Source organism: Bicyclus anynana, chromosome 3 (genome assembly GCF_947172395.1).
Source record: "Bicyclus anynana chromosome 3, ilBicAnyn1.1, whole genome shotgun sequence".
Lineage (NCBI taxonomy): Eukaryota > Metazoa > Arthropoda > Insecta > Lepidoptera > Nymphalidae > Bicyclus > Bicyclus anynana.
The window spans coordinates 305,543-320,663 of NC_069085.1; the positions used below are offsets into that span (position 1 = coordinate 305,543).

The window sequence follows — 15,121 nt, forward strand, 5'->3', positions numbered from 1 at the left end:
TCTGTAAACTGTACTCGTAAATAATTTTGCAAGCAGCATATTATTAATGTCATGAATTAACCAAGTGCGTATTTTGGCAATTCAAAGTGGTTTTATTTTTTCACTAGCGGACGCCCGCGTCTTCATCTGCTTGAAATTAATTTTTCACAAATCCCTCGGGAACCATGGACTTTTCCGGGATAAAAAGTAGATGTGTTAATCCATAGTCTATTTCCATTCAAAATTTCAGCCAAATCGGTTTAGAAGTTGCGTCGTTAAAAAGCAACAAACAACCATACAAACTTTGCTCCTCCTGATTAGCTCCTCGAGAGCACCGTACAAATTCAAAGACGCAAGGCGCCAGCAGTGACCTCTCCGCGCGGCGTACATTAAAGCTATTTGTATGATAACGTTCGCAAATATTTTCCAGTCGACATCCAAAAATAATAGCATCCGCTCCGTAAACAGCCGTGGTTTGGATATTGGAACACGTTAAGGTGGCTTCCCACGGCGTGTGCTACCGAGAACTACGATTGCAAGATGTTTCGAGCTATGAGACAAACAGTTTCTTTGTAAAACACACCAGGAATAGATCGTACAACCGGAGATATAGATTTTAAACTTTATGCCTTTAATTGCCACCAAACACATTGAAATACAGCTATTCAGATGCATTGCTGCGTTTAGACAAACTTCGTCACAGATGAGCAATCAAATCGTGACTCTCTTTTTTGAATTCATCCTTTCTCTTCGACTCGTATGAAGGCTCTTTGCGCGACGCAATAGCAACGAGTGTGTATTGAGCAGGTCTCGGCTGTTGAAGTGCAAACGAAGGCACCGCATAATCTCTTACAAATATATTGCCTGAACTGCATTTCTGTAACGAGTGCGATTTTATATACATGGTTAGACGAGGCTTGTGATATATCACTGTGAGAAGCCAGCATTAAGAGATTCCTCGCTCGAGCGAGCGGCCGGCGATCAATCGCGCGTACGATCAGTCGCTCCGATGCGCGCGGCGCCGCCGAGCTTCTGTGTGATTATTTACTCAGAATTTTGTACGAGAAGACAAACACGAAAATTAGAATTAGTTTGTTATTGCTTACTCTTACACGTTGACATCAAGGTTTAAACTATTTATTGACATTTCTTGACGCTAATATATCTGTCTAGGTGTCGTTTAAGGCGCTCCGTTGTAATACTTTTACAACTTAGCTAAAGTAAAACATCAATTCGAATAACTGTCTAAACTAAACTCACAGAAGTGATCCCACAAGGGTTTCAGTGTATCATGTGAATGTACGAAGAACATGTAACGATTGTATGTCTCATATGAACTAGACGATAACTTTCATTCATGATTTTCAGCTATACCAGTATACGTTGCTGGTTTTATTATAATTATTAATAGCTGACCCGACCGAGTTATTTATTTTGTTTTGTCTTATTATATATTGGGATGGATCATTGTTATTATTTTGGCGTATCAAAAATAGTTATCAATCTATTCTCAGACCTATCGAATATACATATAAACATTCATCAAAATCACCCACGCTGTTTCGGAGAAGTACATAACATTAGTTGCCATACTATTTAGAATACATCCCCTGTGACGTAAGAACTTTATTTAACAGACTAACCAACGCTGGCGATTTCGTCCGCTCTTGGACATCCTCAATTAACGGTACTGTCGTAATACATTCTTAGCAGACGTCTACTAACTATACAATACCTACGTCCCAAATCTCATCTTTTTAAGTGAAGTTGTTTTCAAGATTTCGTGATTTCGTACCTTTCGCTTTTAAGTATTTAGAAGAAAGTGAAGATTATACGTGAAAAGACATTTTTACACATATAATGAAAAAATGCTATTTAATCACTTTCAAAGATATTTGTATGAATTAGGAAACAGAACTCAAAAGGGCATTCCAGCCCCGGCTATGCGTACGAGGGAAGAGGACGCAAAGCGCTTTGTGCGAGTTGTTGAGATATTTGTGTTGGGGCCGAGCGGGAAACGTCCCCTGTGCTGTAGGTATTGCTTGCTGCGATGGTATAGTGGTAAAGTTGAAAATAATACGTCTCGTAAACGTTGAAATATATAACACTTACTAACAACTCTTATAGGTTACAATTTAACAGAGAAAGTTTATAGATATAATTAACCAAGCGGGGAAGTTATCGTCGAGAACAGAGCGTCATTCGCTCAAAACTCGTGCTATAACGCTTTCCTGTGACTCATCTATCGACAATTAAATTTTCTATAACAAAACCAATGCAAAAATTTACAGTAAAACCAATTGTGGTTTCATTATCATCATTATCAACCCATATACGGCTCACTGCTGAGCTCGAGTCTCCTCTCAGAATGAGAGGGGTTAGGCCAATAGTCCACCACGCTGGCTCAATGCGGATTGGCAGACTTCACACACGAAGAGAATTAAGAAAATTCGCTGGTATGCAGGTTTCCTCACGATGTTTTTTCTTCACCGATTGAGACACGTGATATTTAATTTCTTAAAATGCACACAACTGAAAAGTTGGAGGTGCTTGCCCCGGACCGGATTCAAACCCACACCCTCCGGAATCAGAGGCAGAGGTCATATCCACGGGGCTATCACGGTTACGGTTAAAAAATGTATTTTGTAGAATAATAAATAAATGAATAAATGACAGTAGAACCTTTCCCGAAGAGCTCTGTAACAAACAGTTTAGAGCCTAATATATACATTAATATATTTAGCCTATTTTAGGTGACCCACTACGAGATACAGGTGGACCTTGGACTTCTAAGGTTACTCAAATATGAGTTTAGGAACAATAATGACACTATCAAAATATCATGAACGGGATTGAAAGCTTTAAGTGTTCAGGTGATCATAGTCCAGAGCTAACTTGCCGTGTTATATAAATGAGTATAAACAATGCAGTGTTACGGTTGCCATTTTTGTTTTTATTTGGAAGTCGTCCCCGCCTCGCTCGTGTCAGGCGCAGACAGCGCGGGCGACGCCGCGGGGCGCCGCTAGTTGCGCCGCGCGCCTTGAGGCGCCAGTGCATGACGGCTCTGACGCCCGCGTGAAGGCGTAATTGTTTTCAAACAGCTTTGCAATTAAAAGTTCTGCTAACGAACCATTGGTTTTTAAGTGTTTTAAAATGGTTTACTTATTAGAACTGTTCAGAGTTAACTGCTGGCACCGCATGTCATTATCTAATTGTACGTTGATGGGTAGTCACGCCATTGCTGTCTTGTACTTTAAATTGGAGTTTTTGTCACTTTACTGGTTGAAGTCTATGTAAGCCCATAGACTTCATACTACCTAAAGCATTCTAATTCAATTCAAAAAGACTTACTTGATCTTCGTGTAAAATTTTATAATATATTACTTTAAGTCATCGCACAGACACAATGCGACATGAACTCAAAATATTAGGGAACGAGACTTAGCAAAATTTATTATTAAATGGAAGCAAATAAAACAATTGCATTTTTGAGTATGTCCAAAAAATTTAATCATTAATCTGATAATGACGATTACCGATGTCGACGTGCAGAAATAACTTACTCGTACAAGGTAGCCTAGCCAGTAGCCACGCCCTAAGTCTACACATTGAAAATTAGTTAATACGTTATTTCACCTTCAATATTCTCGAATTTTTGTCGTGTAAGCTTAAGATATGAGTCGGTAATTAATCTCGTGAGAAGCGATAAAGTTGTGGAGATCGTCACGTGCCCCCCCCCCCTGCCCCCCACCAGGCAAAATTAATGCCAGGCAGCGTTTTGCCGCCCGGCCGCTGCTGCCGGCGCAGATTAGTTGCCCAACTTTCACATAACTTCTGTCGTGTACAAATTTTGAAGTCATATTTAATTGTTTAAGGTGTTTGCGCACTGTACAGTACGTGTATTTTCATTCATTTAGAAATTGTGCCACTCCCACGAAATGAACTTGACAAGTTCGATTCCACAGACTTCAACTCCAGAAACATATTCCGACAGGTTCTTTCATTAATCCTTTTACCGACAGCTACAAAGTGCATGCAATGAATTGAGGAACGCATTACTAATGTTGATCCATAGGCTCTGCAACCCTGTAGCACTCACTGACGTGCGCACCTTTCTATACGATTATTGTATTTAAAATGAGCCTCCTAGATCAGAATAACATTCTACGATAGAGGAAGGCTACTGAAAAATCTTGCTATACTTGAAGTGAGGCAACAGGAACAGCAAAGCAGGATACTTATTGGTTGACTGGTGCTCCTGGATAGGCGTCTTTACTCACGCCCCGTCATTATAGAGTACTTCAAATTATACTCGAAGCTATAAGTAGCTAGAGTTTAAAAGGGATTGACAACAAATGAAATACAAATTCAATTCGTCAAAGCAGGCTCAATACTATACTACATAAGCAAGTCCTAATCAATCCTAGGTTCCACCTGACTGGACTATATAAATGGATACGTATAAAAACATTATTAAATTTCAGACTAGGTATGTGGCCATTTTGACATTTTGTCCAGACAAAAAAATAGATCTTGTAAAATTTTTATAAGCTGGTCAGTGTGTTTGTGCACACTAAAAGTTGATAACTTAAGGACAAAGCTAAGTTTTTTGGATAAATTTTGTCTCAACGTACTTCAAATAAAGCACGCTCCAGCATGAAGTACGCACCACACGAGCTGAGATAAGTTTGGTGCAGGCTTTGTCGAGTGTAATAATAATCCGACCCGACCGGTGAGAGATCAACCGAAGGTCTGATTGCTTTACGTGCTCTCCGCGTGAGGTACACCGAGATAAAAACTATCTCAAGTATTATACCTACAGCTGTGAGCTTCTCATCTAAATCCGTTTAACTTTTTAGCGGTTGAGTAGCAAACCAAACACAAACAAAAAATAAACCTTAACATTTGTTAGTACGAAATATTGAAAAGGTATTCAGTCTGTATTTTTTAATAAACAGGGCATTAATTCCTATGATAATTAGATTTATATTTACAAATCAGTTATTATAACACCCCATATTCATTCGTCAGATAAATCATAAAAGTAAATACATTTATCGCTTAAATGGTCATCGTGATGAAATTTATTCGAAATTTGCTTTGCTTTGAAAAATATATGTGAGCTTTTGAACAAACTAAAATGTAGAGTGAATTCGTTCGACTATATTTCGTCTATCCTAAATGCGATCATTTGGAAATTAACTTTCGATTGTGTTCCGATTTTTGACAGTTCGCTGGAAAGATCGATAATCTCGATATGAAATATCAGCAGCGTCCCTTGCCTATCGGTATCTGGAGCTGGGCCGCTGCCAGCCCCGTCCCTTGCACGTAATTACAGCTTAAGTGCGAGGCCAGTGCAGTGTGCAGTGTGTACAGGCAGTCGCAGGAGATATATTGCGCGGCTGATATAGCGGCGAGCCCGCCGCGCTGTAATGTGCTCGCCGATGGATGGTGTCGTTAGCGGTAATTGTTTTAGCGTTATATAGATCGGAACCGCAATATAATTACCTAATGATGAACTTAAAGTATTTCCCTCTCTTAGGTGGCAGTTAAAAACAAATTGTGCGCTAGTAAATGTTTATTAATTACGAAACAAGATCATTTGTCTCTAAGCTTAAAAATTTATCAATAAACTAACATGAAAAACAAGTATTGCAATAAATGAGAGCATCTACGCAACAATGTTGTCATTGTTGTTGCGAGTATCTAATTAGTTTACTAACATATTATACAAGTCGGTTCACTTCCAGTTTTAATGTTTTTATTTCTTTAACTGATAGATTGACTCAGCAGACGTATTTTGATCATATGTATAGCTTTGAAAACAGATATTATCATATTCATAGACATCTATTAGGTAGTCGTCGCTATCTATTAGGTAGTCTGGTCGCTAACTGTTGCCCTCAAAAAAAGGCTCAAAGTCACTCAGCGGGCGAATGGCGACCCCGCACCGGAAACCGCAGTGTTGGTCGACCCCCCACTCGGTGGACCGAGGACATCAAGCGGGTTGCAGGGAGCCGCTGGATGCTCGCGACTCGAAACCGTTTTGTTTGGAAGTTCATGCAAGAGGCCTATGTACAGCAGTGGACGTCCATCGGTTGTTAATGATGATGATGATGATGATGATGATGATTAGGCAGCTTAGAAACTATTTAAAACGTGAGCATAATATGAGCTTCAGCTCGCTTTCAAAATATTTTTTCCTTTCATATTATAAAGGTATTTATGGTATCATTAAGGTCAAAATCTATTTATGTTATATCTTAGAATACTATAGTGTAAGATTTAAAAATATTTTATTAAAGTAGGTAGAAAATATTTATATGCAAATGGTCATTATTGACGTGTATTAGGCAAAATATATTCTGATCATAGTTCGCACTTAGTACGTTAAACGCAATTAGATCTGAACAAACGCCCGTATGCAGCGACTAGCACTCGTACCGTCATTGCGCAGATCTAATAGCTTTTAACGCCGATTGTTATCGGTCGGTGCTGGCTGGTTATCTAATTCCGCGCTCATTGGATAGTATCCAGCAGGTGGTATTCACAGCCATCGAAGTCTATTCAAATTGGCTCAAATAAAAGTGTAGTCGCATCGATTCTCGATTCCCCCGCAGCGGTGCTTGCGCAGGGCGCCGCCGCTGGCCGCGCGCCAGGACTCTTTTCATCGCGCCGTTGATATCGCATTCATGATTATTATCCACTAAATATACTTTACGAGCGCCCGATAAGCCACTGGCTCGGGTGATTTAGTATTTGCATTTCACAATCTAGTAAATCTAAAAAGATTTTGTGCCATATTAGAGTTCGTAGGCATCCGAAACGTTCACTGTTTAAAGCTGGTTAACGCACACTAAGTTTGTCTGCACTATTGCAGGCCTCGTCGGACGCCGCTGGAGTGGTCGCAGTTCCCCACTCCCCGGTGGCGAGAAGTCTTCGGTAAACGTTTCCTCACGAGACATTTGTGTCTCGTGAGGAAACGTTCACCGAAGTTCTTACAAGGTTCCACTGACCGTTATCCTCTTGAGCTGGCGCTTGCCCTTGTGCCACGTGACGGCGGCGGGCGGGCGGCTGCCGGCCGACTCGCAGGCGACCTCGTAGCGGCGCTCGGCCGTCAGCGCGCCGCCCTCGCCCGTCTCCGCCGGCTTCTTGATCTCCACCGTCAGCGGCCGCACTGCAACCGCACGACAACTGTTACTGGCGCTGACATACTCCTAATGACGAGAGTAACGTTTACTCTTATCATTTATTTTCGTTTTACACAACATAATTACTAATAAAACAAGATAAATCGATGTCGAATTAAAACAATATATAATATTTTATAGGGAAGAAGATTTATTTGAAATAAATGAATTTTGACTTTATGAGCATCTCTGATGCATGATCTAAGAACAAGATAATTATATTGTATTTGTTACATTAAATGGAAGTGAATAATCGTCATGTTTAACAAGCTTAAATGTTTCTTACAAAAAGAAAAGTGCTTCGGACACGTCGACGCGACACGAACAAATAGAACAACAAACAATAGTTTACCTACTAGGTTTTATATCTCATTGAGTATTTATGACTATGTATAATAACCTTCCACTGTGAGAGTAATCCGTAGATAGAGGGACATTAATCGGGCTGATGATATATCGGAGCTTCAAAAGAGCCATTTATGTCTACTCGAGCCATTTATCAGGAACTCATTCACTTGCAGATTTATCGCCGCTTAAACATACGCCCGGATTGAGGACCTCCTTCATTTTGACGAGCAGTATATTCATCACGAGAATTGTGGGTTCGTAGAATTACACAAACGCAAGACGATCTGTGTGCAGAGAACAGGCTGCAGTCTCGGCCGAAGCTCGGTCGGATTAAATTACTAGTTTTGCTGTCTAAGCAGCTCCGAGTTGTAGTCTAATTCTATGATTCAAAACGGATTTGTGTCGAGACGTTCCGAAGTTCGCCACAAATCTACGTATTTCTGAATACTAAATTATTATAGGTACAATTAAATAACGGGTAAAGCTCGTGGAAATGCGAACTTAGTTTTGTTTTTCATTGACTACAACAGTAGGCGTTTTTAAATACCAAAATGATATCATATTTAATATTTTAATATGTAAAAGCCTTTCATAAGTTCTTACAAATAGGTTCCTCCATTGGTTCTATCACTAGTAAATTCGTCAGATGTTGTTAAATAAATGAATCACCTAACACATCGCCTGTCTTGCATTTTGGGATTCAAATGTTCATCATTATTTTTAGTAAAAACAGCTGTTGGGCTAGCTAATAGCTAGATTTTCAGCAGTAGTAGAGTTTTCTGTGCCACAGCTCTTCTGGGATAATACTGCCGGGCCAGTACACGGCGGGCTACAGCAGCTGTCACTCACGGAACATGTCGAGCACCAGCGACACCTCCTTGGGCGGCACGAGGGGCGAGTTGGCGGCCTGGCACGTGAACGCGGCGGCGGATGGCGGGCCACAGCAGCTGTCACTCACGGAACATGTCGAGCACCAGCGACACCTCCTTGGGCGGCACGAGGGGCGAGTTGGCGGCCTGGCACGTGAACACGGCGGCGGACGGCGGGCCACAGCAGCTGTCACTCACGGAACATGTCGAGCACCAGCGACACCTCCTTGGGCGGCACGAGGGGCGAGTTGGCGGCCTGGCACGTGAACACGGCGGCGGATGGCGGGCCACAGCAGCTGTCATTCACGGAACATGTCGAGCACCAGCGACACCTCCTTGGGCGGCACGAGGGGCGAGTTGGCGGCCTGGCACGTGAACACGGCGGCGGATGGCGGGCCACAGCAGCTGTCACTCACGGAACATGTCGAGCACCAGCGACACCTCCTTGGGCGGCACGAGGGGCGAGTTGGCGGCCTGGCACGTGAACACGGCGGCGGATTGCGGGCCACAGCAGCTGTCACTCACGGAACATGTCGAGCACCAGCGACACCTCCTTGGGCGGCACGAGGGGCGAGTTGGCGGCCTGGCACGTGAACACGGCGGCGTAGTCCGCGCGGCGGATGGCGGGCCACAGCAGGCGGTTCTCGATGACGTCGCCCGTGTTGTGCTCGTACTCCTCGTCCACCAGCACGCCGTTCACCAGCCAGCGCACCGACGGCTCGGGCCGACCTGCAGGGATCACAACCACGTACAGTCGCACTGATCTCATGTGTACACTCCGACCCTCTGGTGGACTAGCAGAGGAAGGCTGAGAAATGATAGTTCGACTTTATCAGTACCATTGAAAAAGTGGAAAGATTTACTGAAGTGTTTGATTGTGAATGTTTTAATTAAATAACATTTAAATTAATACACATCTCAATATTTCAAAATTTTGATTAAAACAAATTATTTTAACAATTTTTTTTATCTGGTAAAGTAAAAGTATTTTTGCTAAAACATCATTTATGGTGGCCGCAGAAGAGTGGCAGTTAAAATTTATTCTATAGTAAATCTATGGAATAAATGTTAATACAAAATGCAATATTTAACAGACACAATGATTGGGTCTTAAACAATATGTTAAAGTGTGTTTCATGAAATCCATTCAATGAACTGATTAAATTCACAACCATTGCGACACACAGGTACATCTGCCTCATCTAGTTATTCAGTAGCCGTCTCGACGTACTAGCTACACGTAGCCGAGGGAAGCACTCTGAGCCGAGTATCACAAGCACTTTGTTCAAATTAAATCACTAATAGTGTTGCGACAGTGTGTTAAATCTAATTCAGAGTGTCAATGGATTCAATTTGGATTTGCGTCGGAACCTCCGGCGCCGCTTGCATCATTCATGACTTCACAACTTGCTGCTAACTTACGGTCTCACTGCGTCACTGTTAGCCCTCATTCGCACGAGAGATTTTTAACAGACGAAAAACTCTAATGTGAATGAGGGCTTAGTGCCACTCGATTAATGATTTGTCCTTGTGTTTTTATAAAAAAAGTGAAAGTTGTGCATGCTAATTGTTATCTTTTAATGTTAGGACTTAATTTTATCTTTTATTACTAGGACCTATAGAGTTTTTTTTTTTTATTCTCAAGTTAGCCCTTGACTACAATCTCACCTGATGGTAAGTGATGATGGCAGTCTAAGATGGAAGCGGGCTAACTTGTTCGGAGGAGGCTGAAAATCCACACCCCTTTCGGTTTCTACACGGCATCGTACCGGAACGCTAAATCGCTTGGCGGTACGTCTTTGCCGGTAGGGTGGTAACTAGCCACGGCCGAAGTTTCCCACCAGCCAGACCTGGACAAATTAAGAAAATCTCAATCTGCCCAGCCGGGGATCGAACCCAGGACTTCTGTTTTAGTAGAGTTCTCGTTAATACCTTAATTATGAATAAGTAAGTAAGCTGAAATAGGAAACTTTTGTACATTTTGAGGAGTAAGTACACACAGGACGGCATTACGCGGTAGAGTTCTGAAAAATCTGATGATTTATTAATAATGTTAAGTTTTGAATATTAGCATTTAAGTTTAATGAAAATGCATAAATGTTTTTCATAATATATCGAAAATAGTTTTGAATTCATTTGAAGTGGAGCGTTAGTATCGCTTGTTTGCGAAACATCGATAGCTCAAAGCGAGAGCGAATAACTATACATTAACAAATTGATTTGCAAAAAGCGGTCTAGTTTTAGCCTTTTCATAATTGCGAATAAAGCAGGTCACGAACGTTCTCCCAGTCGGGGTAGCGGCCTAATTTCTCGGCGCCTAAACACGCGAAACTAGCCCCTATTCACAGCGTTATAAATCTGTTTTCAGCATACACTCGCCTTTCCAGGCCAATAAACAACAACAGTGCTTATTTAAATTAGATTTCGGTGTTAACACTAACACGGGGCCTACAATAATGGAATCGGTGTTGATATTTTATTCAATCAGTTGTTTTCTGTTGGAAAATTTAACAAATTGTTTGCGTAAGGCGCGATACGTACTGAGCCGCCAACATTCAATATTATTTGTGGCGTTAAAAAAAATGAAATAGGTAATTATTTTTGTTTTTAAGTGAAATATTTAGTTTCATGTTAAGTAGGTATGATACCGCATCAAGTTACAATAAGTGGACACGTACAGTTTTGTCTACTTAGATAGAGATACGAGAACTTCCATGCCACATCTTACAAGTCAAGCAGGTATCTCACTAAAGTCATTGAAATAGGTGATAGGTGTTGCAAATCGTAAATGTCACGTGTCACGAGTACGTAGGTATAATTTATTGAATAAATTATTACAAAAATAAAAAAAAATGTTGATCACGTAATCCTCAAATTGAGCGAGTATATTAAGCCCCGACGCTTCGGAGGCTTCAAACAAGGGCTCGCGCAACAGGCGTTCCTTAAAAAGTGCCCCAACACAGCCCCAACTAAGCCCCCATCATTAGAAAGGCATCTGCCCTGGCGGCATTGAATCTTTTTTTCAATGTTTTTAGTGAGATACGCTTCAATCAATTTCTCGATTATGCAAATGTAGCGCCCCGCAGAGCCCAATCTGGAGCACTTCGCTATGATCAGATAAAGTCTCTCCTGATTTGATTCGTCTAATCGGAGCGGTGTAATTTTTGAAAAATGTATTTTTGTAGAGATAAGAGCCCCTCGCTCGTCTCGAGTGTCTCTCGGTCGTTGGACGAGACGTTATTAAATTGTTCTGTTACATTGTTCGTGACGTTTCAATTGATTTTACAAGCTTTCCTTTAATTAACAAGGTAAGAGTATAAGAGTGTTATTCTTGAACCATTTGTTAAGCTCGGTAAATATCAGTATGATTTTTACACTAAATTTTCCTTCGAGTCTTACTTAGCTCAATTATTATTATTTCTACACATTCAGTTTGACATGATGATTCTAAATTCTTAAATAGTTTTTTATACCTATTAAACTTCTATAGTTGAGATAAAAATGTTATTAGATCTGATATAATTTTCATTTCGGACTTTTAAAGTCAAGAATTTCGCTTTACCTCATTTTACAGTGTGTAAACAGCGTTATAATTATATTCTTACAAAATATGTATCTTAAGTCCAAAGAGTGTAAGTTGTCGGTGAGTTGAATGTTTCGTAGCTGAAAGCGTTTCAGTGTCCGGAGCCGCCGCGGGCCGCCGCGGGCCGCCGCGGGCCGCCGGCGACGGGTTTCCTCATTCTTTGTTTAAAGAATCACCGAACGCTGTTATATTTGTACTTGGTAAATAAATTAAGTGTATTTTAGTGTTATCATAGGCAACTGTATATTTTTCTGGCTAGAGGGCATGACCTTTGATTATTTTTAAAAATTACGAGTACTGTTGGCGGATGCGTGGATGTACTGCCTGTTCTGGATTTGTTATCGATTTTTTTTCTTAATATCGTGTACACTGTAGGTGTAATAAAGTGTATTTTCTTCATTAAATTCTGTCACATCAAAAATAGAATATGTCATGAAGTGATTACCTCCAAGCACCCTGCAGGTGAGCAGCACGTCGTCGCCCTCCTCGTGCGGGCCCAGCGTGGTGGCGTTGATGACCCGGCCCCAGCGGTCCACCACCACCGGCTTCTCGGGAGGCACTGCAACCAAGTGTCCGGGATTACTCTCACTGCAGTACCTACTTGACACTGGATACGCAGAGCTGGTAGCAGAGTTACTGCCATGTCTATGCCTGCCAGCAACGAGCATTGCCGTGCTTTGGGCACAGCTGCCGGTGACAGGCTCGTACGTGTACTTAAAGCTGAACTGCCTCAGGCTGACGAGTAAAGGGATGCACATTTTTTGACGCATTCTTAGAATGGTATGGCTTAACGTACACAGTAACAGTATACTAGTGTTAAATAATTCACTACGTCGATTGAAAAACAAAGCCCAAAGTGACTTAAAGTTTTGCAACAACTAGTTTGTGGTTAGAAAAATATCCGTAACGGAGCGGCTCGGGGGAAAGTAGTTAAAACAAAACTGCGCCACTCAGCGCCGGGCGAGGGAAAACTCGAATTTTGCGCCCGGAGTCGGCCAGATGCGAAACAAACAAAGTTACAGTTTGAGTCGGGAAGAGTTTACACCTTCCCAATTCGCGAATTTTTTCTAAGTTTCGTAAAAGTAATGCATTAATAACTAACAGTGTTTATCTTAGTAACTTAAAAATATCGACGATGCTGGCTGGTTCCTGTCCTTTGCACTATTGTCACGACCACTATTGTGAGGCACTTTATTCTACTCGTAAGTGATTACTCCCGTGTGTTTAGTACCTTTTTCGTATTCTTAGATGTGCTCTTGAATAAATAATTTAATTAATGTTGTTTAAATGCTATAAGAACCACCTTCGTTCGATTCTCCGTGTACTAATTTAATTAATTTAAAGCTACATAGTTACTAAGCTCCAAAATATGTTTTAAGTCTGGTTAAAAATTATGTTATATGGCCTACAGGAGCGTACCTCTCTTCATCAGAGTGATAATGCTTAATTTTGTAACGATCACTATCATATATTAGTTATAATGATCGAGAACATCAGCTAAACGACCAAGGCACGGGGATACAACAAAACCAACTTCTGTTATTTTTGGAAGAAAACTCAATACTATAAAACCTGCCCCAGGATCTCAAAATTCGTCGCATAGGCTATGTGAATTAATGAGGCAGATGTTTAATATAATGTTGCATGTTTAATTGAACCGCTGTTGTGTACCGTACGGTGTACAGTGTACAGTACGGTGTACCGTACGGTGTACAGTGGCGCCAACACAAATAGAGTCCGAGCACAGCCGCGACTGATTAATTATAATTTGAACCAGTCCAGCAGCGCTGTAATCAGACTAATCTGCAGCTGATTGGTTTGTGCTCGCTGTGGACAACTAATATATCGGAAGATCCCCAATGTAATTAATCTATTTCGGACGTAACTTTAATTTAATGGCATCGAAATCTTAATCATTGCCAAAATGGGCAAGTTTCCCAATTTCTTTATCTAATATGCCGTGATTTCGTCCACCCTTAAACCTATGGTATGTAGAAAACATTATAATGTTATTTTTCGCTTTTTAGTTTCGTGGGCAACGATTTTACATTATAAAATAGTATAAAATCAAAGTGCAACGACGCTCTTACTTATTATTTACATATGGTTTATGTACACGCGTAGGAATAGTAAGTAGCAACTTACAAGCTCCTTACTTTTTTTTATATCATCTCCTCCTATCCTTCCTGGTACCGCAGTATACGTGGTTTACTTCAGGAAGGGGGTGGATATTTGCTTTCTGGCGATTCCCATTCGTCTTTCACGCGTCGTCCCACAATATTCTTATAGCATTTTCATACCCTTAGCCCAGGGTTTCTTGTTTTCCAACATATATGGCACTAAGTTTGCTTTTGTCAGGGATTTAACACCTCTTAGGTATCTCCTTAATTAAGTAGCTCAAAGCTCCAAATCCCTTCTACTTTAAAGAAACGCCTAGCTCTGCAGTGAGCCTGCAGTGAGTTGAAATAGACTGTTGTGATTCATACACATTAGCAAAGCGCGCTCTCGGTGTGATCAGCCCCTGCATTCTGTGTAGTTACAGCGATGGGACATCGCTCGTTTCCATGGCAACGTCGTTGTTATTGGCATTATTTACATTTTATTTTATTTTTGGCATCCCATAAAAATAAAGTTCAAATTGTATTATAACTTGTTACAGGCCAATATTACATCGACGAGTATAAAGAACAAGAATCGAATCCCTGAGCGGAGTAACTAACAAACAAACACAACAAACAAACTATAAGATTGATTTGCGTCATACTTAGATCTGTTGATAAGTATAAACGTGCAATTTTCTAGCGTGAAACTCGGAATATAAATGGTTGATCTCACAACTACTCTGTACATAATATAATATTCTCTTGGTATATTTATTATTTACGTCTTATGTTTCTATGGACTTTGGTCACGAGTGACTCGTAATCAAAATGAGTTTTGAGTGGCTATTAAGTACATGATGGTTAGTGTTTGCCGAGCTAGACCCCATTGCTGTTTGAGCGGCGCAACTCGTTGAGCAAAGCGATATAATTTGCATTAAATAAACGAAGCCTACCCCTCACCCCTACTAGAATATTCCAGTTGACGGAAGGTCAACATCTAAGATAATCAAATCTCCCGCGACGCTTGCTCGTGTTCGATGGGCGCTCGGT

The 15,121-nt window shown here is 41.0% G+C and overlaps 1 protein-coding gene across 1 annotated transcript in view; it reads right to left on the minus strand.

Annotated features, from left to right (window-relative positions):
• Nucleotides 1-15,121, minus strand: part of LOC112052937 (neural cell adhesion molecule 1-B) — a 287,626-nt gene that overhangs the window by 85,402 nt on the left and 187,103 nt on the right. The window contains exons 4-6 of the mRNA XM_052891380.1: nt 12,415-12,528; nt 8,912-9,115; nt 6,996-7,156 (exon numbers count right to left, since the gene is read on the minus strand). Coding sequence (XP_052747340.1) covers nt 6,996-7,156; nt 8,912-9,115; nt 12,415-12,528 — 479 coding nt within the window. The remainder of the gene's footprint in view (nt 1-6,995; nt 7,157-8,911; nt 9,116-12,414; nt 12,529-15,121) is intronic.